We start from the raw sequence: 16,695 nt of genomic DNA, 5'->3' as shown, positions 1-16,695 counted from the left end.
GCCTCCATGCTGAAAATGCAGCTGTGCTCTGTTACTAACAGACTCCTACAAGCTCTATGCAGACTTGTACACAACCTGTCCGTGTTTATAATCGTGTGTGTGCGGCGACATTTTTGTCCCCTAAGTCATTTTGTTTACATTTAGGCGAGCGAGATGAAGATGTGGAACAGATGCAAAGAGAGACTGATGTCTTCAGTCAGATCTTCAAAATAGGTTAGTGGTGCGGTGCTCATCCCAGCTGTGGGTAACTCTTATTATTATTTATGAAGGCATGCGTGTGTATAAATGTATGTTTGTGACTGAGTGCTTGCATCTCTTTACATTCTAATTTGGAGGATTACTGCAGACTCCTCATATGTAGACGAATGGAGGAGATCAAGAGGGACTGTGCAGATGATGGCTAGTGGATTATAGTTCAGGGGATTGAGCGCTTGCTGTCACTTTTCCTGTTAAGTGCTGAAACACACACACACACACACACACACACACACACACACACACACACACACGCGCGCGCGCGCACGTAAAATTAAAGCACATTTCTGTCTTGGGTAGGAGAAGTGCCATCCATGTGTTTTCAGGCTGTCTTGATTTATAGTTTGTGATGTCACCAGGATTTTCTGCTCCTCACTCCTTTCCTTTGCCCTGACCCTCACATTCTTGCATTGTTTTAAAAGGGAATGGGCGTTGTTTCTAGAGCTCAGATTGTAAAATGTTTTATTAATTGCCTTGAGCGAGCAGGTCAGGGTGAGCAGGGGTTACAGGGTCCTAAAAGGCACCGATAACCACTTGTTTCCAAGCAGCTCAGCTCCTGGCCTCTCTTTCTCTTCTCCTGTGAATGCACACACTTACTCTGCTTAACCACGCTCTTCCCATTCACAGTGCATGTGTGTGTCAGAGCTCAGAAGTGATTATTGGGACACCTTTAGGTTTGGGAAAACACAAACCTATATAGAGGTCATATTCCAGGATTCTTTACCCACAGATGTTGTCATCTCTTTGTCATCCTGAATTTCCATCATTGGTACAAGTCATGGGCACAAGTTTAGAGGAGAAAAAAGTAATTTTAGGAAGAACATGATGCAACGTTCCATCATTAATCTCCTGATAAATCAACCCAATCCTGAGCATAAAGAGTAATTATTGTGCCCCTTTAGGGCAAAATCTGTAAACAGTACTGAAAACACCAGCAGCTTTCCATCGCTGAGACTCCCAGGAGACGTGTGGTTGTTGTCATTCCTGCCGGATGTCAAGAGGCCGTGGATGTACCGGGTTTTATAATGAAATGCTGCATTTACAGTTCATGTCAGGAAGAGGAAACAAATGTGCAGCTGGCCTTTGCTTAGATCAGAACCGATGATATTCAAAATAAATGTAAACATTGTTTTTTTCCCCTTTGCAGTTAAAGAGGAATTACCTGTTAGCCGTCCTTTATTCCACCCAGCCCTGTCCTGGCTTCATCATTTTCATATCTCCCTCACATTGGTTTCCTCTCCCAGTGGCCTTGTTATATGACATCCATAAATGTAGGTTTAAATAAAACACTGAACACTTTCAGAGGATATTATTATTAGGACTTGTGTCAAAGCAGCTGCTGCCTGAGATGTCAGCATTAGCTTTATAGTACGCCAAAGGATTCATATAAGAAGTGTAAATAGAGCAAAGATCACATGAAATGTTATCACTGCTGCCAGTGGCTCATTGATGTCACAATGGTTACAGCCCTTTCTCTTTCTCTTCGACAACAGAATGGATGAGGCAGAAAGGAACTTACATCTGCATTTTGATGTGAAAGTCTACTAAAATAGCTGCGAAGGTAAAAATAATTGCAAAATACAGTATTTCAAAATTTTAGACTATTAAAAAAAAATCACGTGGGATGTCAGCAACTGTCAGGTAAACACACAGGTGAAAATATCTCAAATAATAAAACCTAAACTTATTAAAGATACCAAACTGTCTGCTCGGTTATGTAACGTCCAACTCCCAACACCACCGGACGATGTTTCCACGGTGACGTCTAACAGGCTGATCTGTTTAGCCAAAATCCAATTGTCTTTAGGGAAGTTTCTTGCAAATGTTCAGGAGTTTTCTCAAGATGATATGACATGCTGCAGCGGAATGGTATTGAACATAAGTCCCGGTTCAGCCACATATTTTGATGTATAATTTAGCTTTTGTTTTGAAGCTGCAGGTCTCAGAAACAGACACCAGATGCGTCTGTTTCATCATGGAGAATTCAACTGGAGATGAAAGCAGCTTCAGACAAGATAGGATTTGGGGTCTTGTTTCCTGATATTTGGACATCTTGCCTCAGATTGGATAAGATCAATGAGACTCTATTTGCTTTATAACGTTGGAAGTTTTATCTCTACTAATAACACAAGCCTGTAGGATTTCTGCTGTGTGGTGGAGTTGCTAATGCTAACAGTTAGCTTCTACTAGATGAGATGTTCTCTGCTTTTTCCTGGATGCTACACTAACAACAGCCTTCCTAGTTGTGAGCCAATATGGGTGAGTCCAAGCGACGGCTTGACGTAGTACTTTCAGACTTTTCGAATCCTGGAGTTTCACCACCTATTTTCTATCAGAAGCTAATGCAGGTGATAGGTGCAGGAGACTGTTTTTACGTTCAGCCTCCATGAAAAACTCAGTGACAGATGAATTAAAAAAAGTAAAAAAAAAAGGGGTTTTCGGTGAAGGACAAGTTTAAATGATCAGTGTGCAAAATGAAACTCGTCACATATCTGTTGAAATCTCCATCCAGACTTATGAGAGAGAGGGATCCAAACAGCCCACATATTTTGTGCAATAAGGAAATCCTGGCATGGGTTTTAACTCTGTTATGAACCCTTCCTCCTCCTCATCTGCCTCCTCTGCTTCCTGCTGTCTGGAAACTGTGAAAATGGACAGAAGAGTCCTGTTGGGCAGCTGGAGCTCCTCTTTATGTTTCTGACATTCTTTTCCTTTTCGAATACCCTTGCACTTTGATTTTTTCCAGATTTTGGGCTCAATCCCATAATAAACATCCCAGCCACCGTGTAGCCTTGGTCACAAGTGTTCTTGTTCTTTTCAAGGCCTCCATAAGCGAGGTGCTGCAGGCACTGGGGTAGCATTAGCATCCCTATATACCATACATGTGTTTTCAGTGCTTTAGCTCAAATTACACACGGCGAGTTAGAAGCTGTTCTGGAATCTGGTGTGATCTTCATTTGTATTTAGAATGTAAATACTTTATCAGGATAAAGGCAGCTTAATCTCCTAAAGGTCTAGAATGTTTTGGATTTCGGTTTGTAGCTCCTCCTGTGTGACGTACGCTGTTGGAATCGATGCATTCTTCCCAGTCTTCTGAAATCCAATAAATCCTGAAAGATAAATTCAGATTTAGAGAACGTTAAACATAGTTGAGAACTGAAGTGGTTCTCTCTAAGGAGGGGACCTTTCCTAGTCCTAGTCATAGGGTTAGGCTTAGGGTCAGAGATAATCCATAGATGAGATTTTTGTAACACATAAACTTTACTTTAGCTGCAGTTGGGTATGAGCATATTTAGGGTTGGAAGAAACATCATTTAAACTACCTAAAACAGATTTGACATGAGTGATGGTGAACTGAACACAATCCCAGACGCTGTGGAACATGTTTTCCCAGAACAGGAGATTGACTCTGGCTTAAGAAAATTGATGCCATGCCAGGTTAAATTAGCCAAGCTCAGCCTGATTAGACAGTTGGTGGTGCAGCGAAGGGTTAAGTCAACGCTTGGCAAAGTTCTGTTTTACTTGTGACCGTTTTCTGGAATCACTGCTGACAAAAACACTAGGCCTTTTCCCAAGAAATAAATTCAGAGTATTCCATATGTAGTCACCCCCTTTGGTGGTATCTAGGATTATATTTTGAGTTTGACTGAATTAATCATGCTGCAGCCTGAGAATACGTTATACTTTATCTAGAGATCAGACGCTAAGCTCTTCTAATCAGTGCTGTGGGCTATTAAACGACAATGGCATATCTTGGAGGGTGCAGATCTTTAATGAGGGCAACTTTCATCGCTTAGCAGGGCCAACTCTGCACCTAGCAAACAAAACATTCTCAGTTCTTAGTTTTTGGCCCACACATGGCTGAGCCTTGACTGGAGAGTTGTGGAGTAAGAGTCAAATCCATGTTCATTTAGGAAACATCTTGTCTAGACAGGGCTGAGGATTATTATGAGCATTAGGGACAATCAAAACAGTAGACAAGAGAACAAAAGTGAAGTTTTAATAGGGATAAGCCTCGAAATTACCTGAACTGTTGCTGCTTGTGATGGATGAAACAGAAAACTGGAGATTGCGTTCTTATTTGCTCTTTTTCTGGTAAATATGCGTGAGATGCATGATTTGCTGTAATGAAACAAAGCTGTGTACGTCCTTAGATACTGGGACCTAAAAACAAACCAATCATTCTAATTTTTTCCTCTGATTTCAAAGGAAGAAGGAAGTCTTAGAGCAGATTTGGGCAGATTTTAGCTCTTGTTCAGGAATAAGGGACTGCAACTTGTGGACTCTGTGATGGAGCTGTCTTACTTCAAGGGGCTTGTTTCTTCAGGACTTTAAAGAATCAAAAAGACATGGGGTGTTTGATGTACCCTCAGATTTTTTCCTTCCTGTAATCTAATTTTAATAAAGGCAATGCCGTGGATATTTCCTCTGAGATGAGCGCTAACAACAAGTGACTGCTGGAAGCTTTCTTACATTTCAGTTCTTGTGCGAGCTTTCAAAATAGAACTTTTTCAATTTAGTTTTGAATGAAACTTCTAATATGCACGACTCTATTTACCAGGTTCATTGATCTTGTGTTTGTGCTTTTAAAAGGAACTCCGGCTATGAGGACGTGAATGCCCTAATAAGCCACAAGTTTTCTGTTGTACCAAACTATGTTGTTAGAAACACACAAAATATTGCTGTTTATTTATAAATCTATAATATTTAGTACATTATTGACATACGTAGGACGCCATGTTTTCCGCACGCAATGCACTCTGGGGACGATGACGTATATTGGTTGCATTTGGAAGAATAGCTATTGACGCTAGTGTTTGGTTACGCGCTCACCGTATTAATAATTAAGTAAAATGCCGCATTGTGCTGCTTTTGGATGTAATTTCCAGTCAAAGGGCAACAAGGGGAGTGATGTGAGTTTACACAGCTTTCCCACTGGCAAGAAGAGGAGAAAGCGGTGGGAAGATGCCTGTGGACGGACACAACTTCCCAAAGATCAACAGGCTGTGTTCCTAATATTTTTCTCCTGATTTGTTTGAGGCTTTTAGTTGACCACGACTACTTAAAGAGCAAGTCACCCCCAAATCAACTATTTTTTTCTGATAAACTATATAAATGTGTGTCTAATCGTGATGCAGACACGTGTAGTCAATAGTTTTGCACTTTAGTGCATTTTAGTTAAAATTTAAATTTTCTGCCTGAAACTGTCAGTGTTGTGCCGTTGTCAGGTAAAAACTCTTCACTGCATTTGAATTTAAATCTGCCACCACTATTGGCTAAGAGGTATGCTATGATGTAAGCTGATACATTATGATGTCACAATGTTGTTAGTGGCTCCACCCTCTCGGTCTGCTAGGCAACAGCATTTGTTGCATTTTTCAAACAAAAAGTGGGAGTGAAGTACGCTTCTTGTAAGGGGTGACTTGCTCTTTAAAGAGCTCTCCGGAGCGGCTGGGTATAAGAGAAGGCAGAAACTAAATGCTTTACAGACCATTTTCCCACACAAGGAGCCTAAACGCCCTCGGAGAGACGAGAGACGCTGGGCGCTCTCCTGAGCCGACAACCCGCTCCTGCAGCTGCCGCTTCGGTCACGTTCAGCGAACCATTGTACACGCCACTCGTCACGAATGAAGCTGAACATTCACCTCTCCCGTCAGTAAAACAAGCAGTAAGTGTAGCAACACAGTGTTCTCCGAATATATAATATCTGCAAAAATGATTAAAGTCGTTTCACTTAATATCCTAACCATCTATGAAGCACACGACAGCTCTGGATGCTAATATTTAAATCATTCATAACTGAATAAGTTTGATCACACGACAGCTTACTGTTAACGTCTGCTGACAAAAATGTGAGCTCTTGACAACAAACACTCTCCCTCTCGGTTACCATGGAAACGCATTTGCCGCGCACACACACACCACCGGTTTTGTCCTGCTCTTGCTTCATCCCGCCCTTCTTGCTCTTCATTTTGATGCTCGTTTTGAGAAACATGGTCAGTGATGTCCTCATTAATGTTTCACTCTGGTTCAAACTGAAAAGGCTGAACAGTCACTACAGGGTCCCAAAGCCGGCCGATGCAACCGAGGTACAACCATGTGACGTCACTACCCAGAGTGCATTGCCACGCTAACAACAATGGCGACCTACGAGTTAAAGTATTTTTACAAATTTTATAAAAATGAAGACATTAAGAAGGTTTTTTTTACACCACTTTAATATAACTGGTACTAACATTTATCTTTTAAGAACCATAAAGTTTTGTAACCTGAGTTCCTTTTAATGTTAAATCTGAGAAGGAGAATTTTATATGTTAGATAAATGTCTTTGCTAGGACACTTGAGACGATATTTAATCATTTTAACTGTGGTTTTAGACTGTTATAGTTATGGTTTTCCATTTTTAATGATTTTTATAAAAAAGGTTTATAGGTTTTCTGCAGTACGAAGCCGCAGTTCTCAGCTGGGAAAAGGATGCTCCCTTTGGGTTGAGGATGAGTCTTTAGCTCAAGAGGTGTTTACATCTGTTGGTGTCTTGGAGCAAGAGATGGACGAACTAAGCAGACGACATGATACTTTGCTTGCAGTAATGAGGGCGCTGTAATAAAGAAGCCTAGATAAACTGGTCCTGTTTCTTCTTCAGTTCAGTTCAGTTAAATTCAATTCTGCAGCCCAACCTTGATGAGTGGCAGAAAATCGACAGATTGAAAGGAATTATCATAAATTCCTAAAACCTAGGTCATCATCAACTGGAACTTCCTGTTTGCACCAGTTTAGAGAGCATGGATATGGTAAAAGGCCTGTATTTGTACAGTAACTTCTTAGGGTTCTACAACCCCCCAAGGCGCTTCCCAACACAATAAGTCATTGACACACTATTAGGGATGAACTATGATGTAGCCACAACTGCCCTGGGGTGCACTGACAGGGGCGAGGCCTGCCATTCACTGGCGCCACAGGTCACTCCGACCACCACCAACAGGCAAGATTAGTTAAGTGTCTTTCCCAAGGACACAACAGCAGCATTCTCTGGTCAGAGCTGGGATCAAACCTGCAACCTTTCAATTACTGGACAACCCGCTCAACCTCCTGAGCTACTGTCATCCCTACACATGTGCACAGACTAAAGTGTTTCCTTTATGTTTTTTTTAGTAGAAGTTGATCAGTGTGATTGTTAATCACTTGTGTTTTTGATAATCAGTTAAAAAATAGGTGATTAATGAGCTTTTAGTCAGTTGCTAAATAAATCAAATTAGCTGGTGAAGGCAAATGTTGGATTTTGAGTGTTCGTTCACCTTTTCTACACTCGTGATTCTACTTTAGAAGGAAAAAGTCAAGTTTTTTTGTCCTTAGAACAGATGTGGGAGTCATGCATCTGGAAAGGAGTTGATGTGTTTGAAGAGAAACTCGGATAAAGTGAGAGTGCAGATGTGGATGAGTTTAAAAAAGGGGAGGGGTGGACAAAAAGATGAGAACCAGTTGAACCACACTGGGAGGCTGCAGGAGAAGGAATGTTGGCTATTTTCATACCACTACTGTCATCTGTCAGGAGGAAGGAATTTGGAAAGAGGCTGTTGGTGTGTCTCTTTGTTGTGTGAATGTATTTTTTGTGCGTACTTGAGAGCTGTGAGTAGGTGTAACAGAGGGAGGAAACAATTACTGCACACCTACCACCAGTCACTCTTGTAGCTCACGTTGAGGGGAAAGAAGCTGCTAAAGCTGGTGTAGATACAGTAAGGATGTTTGTTAGAACCCAGACTTCTTCTGCATCAGGCATCTCAAAATGCTAAGAGGAAGAAGAGTGTAGGATGTGAATGTTAGAGAAAAATAACAACTAAAAGTTGTCGAACATTGTCCTGTTAAAAACTATTGTTCATGTTTCTTAACAAGTGTTTTATTTTGAATATTAGTTTTGTTGCAGCCATGCGGCTCACAGCTGTGAACGTGTGTGTATGCAGTGTGATTATCCTGGTGTGGGAAAGGACTCACACCCTTATACCGGGTTTCTGTTTTTATTAAAAGACCAGCCCAGGTTGTTGCAGACATCCCTTTCCATTGTCCTGTTAAAAGCTTGGTGCAAATCAGGAAGCGTCTCTCTGGCTTTGTTTGCGGTCAACTTCGATCATGATTACAGGCAAGCTTCAGAAGGCACGAAGAGTTTTGCAGTGATTAGGAAAAAAAGAACAGACGTGTGTGTGTGCCTTTGGTGCAAAAGATACAGCAAACATAAGTTGTGTCTGTAAAAAGCCTTTGAGCCAGATGAATGAGACCACAATCTTTTATCTCATATGAAGACAACAGATTGTTAGCTTGAGGGCTTTCTGCCAAAATGCTCAAATGACTGAGGAAAGCTGTCGCGAATGATTTAATAATTGTCAGAATAACTGTCTAAACGTGGCATAGATGGAGGAGGCATTAAATATCTCTCTCCTATCTCTCTCATCCCTTTTCTGTCCAAAATCATTGAAAAGGTGGCTTTCAAGCAGATCACAGAATACCTCTCACAAAACTGTCTGCTTGAACCTTACCAGTCTGGGTTCAAAAGGGCCATTCCACTGAAACTGCTCTGTTAGCAGTGACGGATCCTTAAAAGAAGCTAGAGCGACTGCCAAATCCTCAGTGCTTATCCTACTTGACTTATCGGCTGCATTTGACACTGTCAACCATGGCTTCCTTTTGTCCACACTCTCTAGCATGGGCATCACAGAGAAAGCACACGCCTGGTTTGAATCGTACCTCACAGGATAATCATTCAGTGTATCTTGGCTTGGACAATCCTCTACCGTGCACCATGTTGCCACAGGAGTCCCCCAGAGCTCTGTACTAGGACCTCTTCTCTTTGCCATATACACCACCTCACTGGGTGAGATCATTCGATCACATGGCTTCTCCTACCACTGCTATGCAGACGACACCCAGCTCTATCTGTCATTTCCACCGGACGACCACACTGTCTCTGCACGAATATCAAACTGTCTCTCTGACATATCAAAATGGATGAAATCCCACCATTTCCAACTCAACCTCTCTAAAACTGAACTACTTGTCATCCCAGCAAAACCATCCATACAGCACAATATCTCAATCCAAAATGACTTCCTATCTCAGGCTCCTTCAAAGGCAGTTCGAAATCTGGGTGTTGTGATTGATGAACACCTGACCTTTAAAGATCATGTTGCCTCTGTTGCCCATTCATGCCGCTTTGCGCTGTATAACATACGAAATATCAGACCATACCTAACACAACATGCCACCCAGCTCCTGGTGCAATCTACTGTCATCTCCCGCCTCGATTACTGCAATGCCCTTCTAACTGGTCATCCAGCCTGATCTGTGAGACCTCTTCAAATGGTCCAGAACGCAGCGGCGTGTCGGGTCTTTAATCAGCCAAAAAGAGCACATGTCACCCCTCTGTTCATTGAGCTCCACTGGCTACCGCTAGCAGCATGCATCAAATTCAAATTGCTATCACTAGCATACAAAGTCCGAGATGGTACGGCTCCCATCTACCTGAATCCTCTTGTAAAGGCTTACGCCTCGGCTCGGCCGCTCCGGTCATCACAGGATCGTCGGCTAGCAGTGCCTACACCACGCTCAGGACAATCCAGACTCTTCTCATGCATCGTTCCACAAATGTGGAATGACCTACCAAGCACTACCAGAACTGCGGCTTCCTTTTTAATTTTCAAGAAACTCCTGAAGACCCTGCTCTTCAGAGAGCATCTTTTAAACTAGCACCCACCCTGCACCCGTCCCCCTCTCTACTGTCCAGGCCTTGTTCCCTCCTCTCCATGATTCGTCATGCTGCCTCACTGCCACCTACGACTGACTGGAAATTGTTTGATGTTGTTGTTGTTGTTAACCTCAAGGGCAACATGCCGATTATCACTTGTAAGTAGATTTGGACAAAAGCGTCTGCTAAATACATAAACATAAACATAAATAAAAATTTCTGTTTCAGTTAAACCAAAACTTTGATCAATTATTTAAAGCCCCAGTGTATAATATTTTAACCTGTTTACTGTCAAATCCTGTGTTTCCAGTTCACAAACTTGTCCTTTTTCATTAATATTTCTCACCAACATCAGTTCTAAATATTCCTCTCAGCTTGAAATTTTACATTTTGAAAAACAGAAACTGTGGTCGATGCTCCATGGTCATCCACCATCTTGAAATACAGTAGCTGTTGAGGAACATATGAGCTCCACGTTATGCAGTTGGACTATGACCGTAACCTGAAAGAAACAGCAGAGGACAGCAGTGCGCCCTGGAAGCATGAAGTCTGCTAATTCAACTAAGAAGATGAGACTAGCTACACTGTTGCTGTACTTAGTTAGTTTGAATAATAAACAATTAAATCAAAAGACATCAAATTTTTCAGGTCCTCATCTTGTCCAACACTAGGAAGCTGCATATGTTGAGATCCCCGCCCGCTATTAACTGGTCACCAGCCTCTGGTAGTGTCTCTGACTCTCAAACCCACCTCAAGTTGCTCATTTGTATTTTCTTCATACCAAAGCTCCTGATCTGGTCCCAACATGTCCGTTCCAAAGTTCTTCTACTCAAGTCTCGCCTCTTCCCGCAGCCTGCTGTCTCTCCCAACACGCCCCAGCGCTCGTCCGCTAGCCAGTGGCTTAATTGGCATTGTTTACTTGATCTCCACAACACTTTACTAACAGCGATGTAGTCCTCCACGCGTTACAGAGATGACATGCATCCCCGAGGGCTTCTTCTCAAATGTTAACTTTAGACATGGGTCTCCTTTGGTTGGTAATTTGTGGGAGTTTACGCGCAGCATATACAGCAAATCCCCGGTGCTAGCCATGACTAACAAGCAGCTTGTGATGTCCATCTCCACCACGCCAGCCGTGAGCCACGATTAGCTGGTGGCTAAGTCAGCATTGTTTACTTGATCTCCTCAGTGTGTCCCCGGCTCACCAACCCTCCTTCACCAGCCGTGGCTTAAGCCTGGTTCATGCTTCTCCGTCAGCTCCGCAAGGGACAGACACGCATGGATTGACGGAAGCGTTTTGCTCTCATACTTCTCCGTCTCCTGGAGAGTGTTGCAAAGCAATTCCCCACCAGGACAACAGAGGGCGTAGCGCTGTTCTGTGGTATCCTGTCATGTATCGGTCCAAGATAGTGTGTTTATATTGTGTTTTTTGTGTATGTAAGAGACTTTTTAACACGGACATATTTGTCTCACATTCTCCTCCACATCTTCATGTGCTCGCCACCTCTAAACCCACGTTTCCTGTCATTTCCGTCCACAAATAAAACGCTTGCTGCGCATCTTTTCACTCATCCAGTCACGGGAGAAATAAACATTCATGTTTTTAGTTTTTTCGCAAGGTATTCTTCAAGCTTCTCCGCGTCTGCCGCTTGTTATCCTTGGCTCTCGTTATGTTTTTGAGGGCGCAATGGCGGCACTGTAAACAACAGCAGCATCCTGACCAATCACAAGCTTGCGTTGTCCGTCTCGACTGACGGATGTTTAGAAAAGAGAGCTCGACTCCGTCCGTCCTTGCGGAGCTCCGGCAGGCACGCAAGGACGGATAATGGCGTTGCGTGTCTCCGCACTGACGCAGATGGAGAAGCATGAATCAGGCTTAACGAGCAGTCATTGATTGCTTCACATCCATTAGCTGGTAGCGGCAGCCAGTTTGTTTACAATGCTGCTCCCAGATCCACGTGAAACAGGTGTTGTGTGAAAAATTTGTTTCCCTTAAATATTCTGTTTCCCTTAGGCAGTCACGAGCAAATATTTACAAATTCACAGAAATTTTGTTATTGTTGTTGTTAGCCTCATGGGCAACATGCCGATTATCACTTGTAAGTCGCTTTGGACAAAAGCGTCTGCTAAATACATAAACATAAACATAAATTATAGTAAATTATGAGGACTAAACAACCTCAAATAAAAGATGGTTAAACTGAGTGAGATTACATCCTTTTTCAAAAGTGATAAATAAGCTTGCTGCAAAGGAGTGAACTATAATCTTTTTACTGTACCCTTTGTATTGTTTTTAGGAGGACATATAGATAAAAAAAATCCAAGCGTAACATTATTACATTACATTACATCATTTTCATGTAAAGGCCTGTCACAAATGTGAAGATAGCCTGAAGTGTGACCTTCCGACATGGGGGACAGAATATTTCAGGAATACAATTTTTCACACCACCCGACCTCATGGCTGATGTCCCCCAGCGCCGCCCCCCCCCCCCCCCCCCTTTCGTGTGTGAATCGTGAAAGCTTCACAGGACTGGTAGGTTGATATAACAGTCATGGTTGAAATTCTTTTTAACTGGTCGAGTATTTATAAGCTTTGTGTGGGTTAGGCTGGAGAGATTGGAAACTGTTACACTATCAAGCTCATGAGTGGGCCACCGTAGCTGCAATACTTTATCTGAACTGCATGGCGCTAAATAGTTGCATTTTTTTTAATCATGATTTCAATGGATTTCACACATGGGGTCTTTAACAAAGACCTTCACTGAGAGGTGAGACTATGAAAAGGTATGATGGACGTATCCTCTGTCATCTGCTACAGGAATAATTTGCATGTGATCTCTCTTCCTTTTTACAGCCCATGTGAAAATCTAGAGCAAGTCATAAGTTCCATTTATAATGGGCCATAAGATATTATTAGAAATAACTGATTGTACACTAATGGTGTCCAGTGCGGACAGCGATCAGAGGATATGGGGCTTGAACTTCCTTCACATAACATTTTAGTTTATACCAGAATTTTATCTCAATTAGTGAAAGGTAGGGTTTGTGGGTTTGTCAACACAGCCAGGTAAAATGTGAATAATGTAAATAAATAGTGTTATTTTTACCAATGTTTTTACTAATCTAGAAAGCTGCATTTGAATCAAACCTGCTCTTTCGTTTATTGATGGAGTCCACTTTGCATGATTAGCCCTGACAAGACACAGATAAACTACTGAATATATTTTATTGATGTTGTTGATTAAGAGCTAAAATAGAGCATGTCCAAAGTATGATTACGATATAAAGAATAACAAACCTCCTGTGCTATCTAAGTGTGTTTAAATTCCTAATGAGGTCTGTCAACCTTAACATCAGTAAATGTTAAGGATGTTCATATATATATATTAGGGATGTCTCGATCCAATCACATGATCGGAAATCGGCCCCGATCACGTGGTTTCAGACTGATCGGGATTCGGGCTTTACTTCCCGATCCGGACTCGGATACTGGGTTCAAATTACAGGAGAGCAACTTGGTTCTCCTTAAAGGTTGTCAGGCTCCCCTGATGCCCTTAACTTACACACCCAGAATGAACACAAAAAGATCCAGTTTCTACCTACATTATATTATTTATATGGACTCAGCGTAGCGGGGAATCTTTTGAGCAGAGCGGCAGGCAGACCGCTGATTATTCATGATCTCCAGCTGCGTTCTGCACACGGCCACAGTAACATTTTCTAAGTTTCTAAGTGGCGTCACCAAAAATATACAGTTAACCCACAGTCATTCGTGTCCGTTCATTTTCTCTCTGGTAAGTTCTGTCTGTAGTTGAGCATGACGTGTGGATGCGCTCACGCTGCCCCTGCTGCAGCGCTCGTCACTGGGGCAGCCAGGCAGCGCAGTGCACACTCCGCTTTTTTTGCAGTCACTGGATCAATTTGATCTGCTAGTTAAAAAGTTACTTGTGCGGTGAAAAAGAAGGTAGCAGACAGGAGTTTTTCTGGAGGACTGGGAGATGCTGGAAGATCAGAGACAGACAGGACAGGAAGATAGGAAAATAAAAACCAAGAAAACAAAACAAAGTTCTTAAAAAAATAAAATGTAGGTAGATTTATCCCACTACACGTTTGTACCTGTATAAAGCAATAACTTATCAGCATGTAGTATTTAAATAGTTGATACAATTCAGATCATCTTCAAAACTCCGTCCCATGCCCAGGGACGTATCTAAGCATTTTGGGGGCCGAGGCAAAATAGACCCCTGCCAGGTGTTTGAAGTTGAAGTGCTATCTGTTTTTATATTAGACTTTTTATATTTGCAATAAAGTCTAAAAGTGAAGAATTTATGTTATTTATTACTTGATTGTTCAAGCTACCTCACAGAAGTGATCTGTTGTTTAAATTAAAATAAAAAGGTAGTTAAATAAAAAAATAAGGAACATTCTGGAACTGTTTCTTCCTTTTCTTTTTTTTTTTGTATCGAAAGTATCGGATTGGGACTCGGTATTGGCAGATTCTCTAAATCAAATGACTCGGACTAGAGGGCATAAAAACCTGATCGGGACATATATATATAGGGCATATATATATATGAATAGTAGTAACAGTGATGTCTCACTTTGATCCGTTTTCAAAACCTAAAACATTTGAACCTTTTTATCATTACTTGTACTATTTATTAACGTATTAAACTTTTTTCCATCATGAACCTAATAATTATCTTTGGCCTAAAGGTGTAACAGACCATTAGTCAGGATTAGGGAGATTGTCATTCAGCTGCTGTTGGAGACAAATTAAATATGACATTTATTTCTATTACTAACTTAAATTTAAGTAGTTGCAATTTTGCACAGATAATGTTTAAACTTAAGCATTCATGATAGGAGATATGTGATGTTAGGGTACTAACATGTTAGGAACTAAATGATTTATTTGTTATCAGGGGGGTTCCCGCATAAATTGGCATCGGTTTATATCGGTAAATTAAAAATTAGACAATTTAGAATCTTGAATATCGATAAAAAAGCCAATCTCGAGCATCCCTAGTATATGTTTCTGTCCGTTTCATAGCATCACACTGATCTTGGCTACATTTGTCCTCTAACTTCATAGATCGTCTCTCTACCTGTACAGACACAGGTGAGCTGCCTGATTATATTTTAAAATGAACTGAATAGGATTTGAAGATCAGAAAAGAGGTGCTGAGTCGCTCAAAGATCTATCTACAAAAGTTATCTATGACCTTTCTACAGAAACCTTTATTAAACTATCACAGCTCTTTGTTTAAGGTCAGCAGCAGATACTCTTGTAGATATGAACTTGACCATAGATGTAGAAAAAACAGCTAGGCCTGCAAGTTTGAGGTATTATGGTGATGTATTGATTGCAGCTTGAAAAGCAGCTCCCTATGCCATAAAATGAAAGTCTGAGCGGTCAAGCATTGGTAATTTATGTGGGTGCATCTGGGGTTAAATGCGAAGTGTTTGTACATAACCTAATATGGATTTCTTTCCAGACGGTCTGCCCAGGATGGAAATGCACACTCACATATTTTCTTGAATTATGCTTCGGATGTCCAGTGCGACTGAAGAGTTGCAAATGTCCTTGAAACGCTATGAGATTGTGGCTTGCACATGCTACCAAACACACACAAAAGGGGTTTGTTGGCCAGAGCAGGCTTTGTCTCCTCAGACAATTTGTCCCTTTCTCATTCTCAATAAGAGTGGGAATCTCAGAGTGTTTTACGCATTACAGACGTAGGTTGCCTTCAAGGGGTCATCGCTCCACAATTACTGCTTTATGAGGCAACAACTGGAGCCAAGAAGCTAGAGCAAAAGAGGCAGAGTGTGTGAAGATGTCCGTTTGAGTAGTATCTCTTGCTACGTCACTCCTTAGTCTTTGCTTTTCTTTACACTTTGGAACTTAAAGGGGTCCTTGGCAACTTTTTCATGTATTGAAATCATTTTCTTGAGCCAGTATGTGCTAAACTGACCCTTTACAGCACGTGTCAGACACAAGGCATTTTTATGTGGCCCGCGAGATAAATATAAAAAATATATTAAAACTGACCCGCTGGCCGATTTTACCGCAAAGACTACAACTCCCATGATGCTTTGCGGCGTAAGCGCGGATCCGAAGCGCCCCCTCCTTTTATGTTTTTTCCAGCGTCTGCTGCCAGTGTCTGCAACACCGCTGTCTCAGACAAACTAAACACCCCTCTCACTCAGCGCCGAGTTTACTCAGCTTTTTGCCGACGTTGAAGCCCAGAAACAGAGATTTTAACTGCTCAGTAATGTGTTCACGACTGAAAGATAAAGTTTTCCAGCTAACTTCCAGACAGAGCTGATACAATTCCAGCGAGCAGCGACAAGCTCAAATCAACATGACTCTGTGGCTGCTGTAGTTTTTATTTTTCCTTCCCGACACACAACAACGTGGTCAAGCTGCTCAGACGCTCTCCGTGTTCACCAGCACAAGTCTATGTGAGCACCTGTTGTCATTTAATGTTGTCATTATTATGATGAAGATGAACAAAAGGACAGGAGTCTCGTCCTCAGCTCAGAGCTTCTCAATCCCATGATGCAGGTATCTGGCTGGAACAGGTGAGCGTCACAGTAAATCAGTGGGGCAAACTGAGCTTTAAATATTTTGGTTTTATGCTATTTTTCTGCTCCAAAACATGAAGGTTAACAGGTGAGATATTGCATTTTCATTTAAGATA

At 41.7% G+C, this 16,695-nt stretch overlaps 1 protein-coding gene across 3 annotated transcripts in view; it reads left to right on the top strand.

Annotated features, from left to right (window-relative positions):
- LOC107376516 (cytohesin-3) overlaps nt 1-16,695 on the top strand; it is an 88,524-nt gene that overhangs the window by 33,898 nt on the left and 37,931 nt on the right. The window contains exon 2 of one of the 3 annotated variants that reach the window (XM_015945641.3): nt 145-213. The exons of the other annotated variants lie outside the window; for them this stretch is intronic. Within the exon in view, the coding sequence (XP_015801127.1) occupies nt 145-213 (69 nt within the window). The remainder of the gene's footprint in view (nt 1-144; nt 214-16,695) is intronic. 3 annotated transcript variants of the gene reach the window in all.

Source organism: Nothobranchius furzeri, chromosome 12 (genome assembly GCF_043380555.1).
Source record: "Nothobranchius furzeri strain GRZ-AD chromosome 12, NfurGRZ-RIMD1, whole genome shotgun sequence".
Taxonomy (NCBI): Eukaryota; Metazoa; Chordata; class Actinopteri; order Cyprinodontiformes; family Nothobranchiidae; genus Nothobranchius; species Nothobranchius furzeri.
This window is presented reverse-complemented; position numbering and strand designations above follow the sequence as displayed.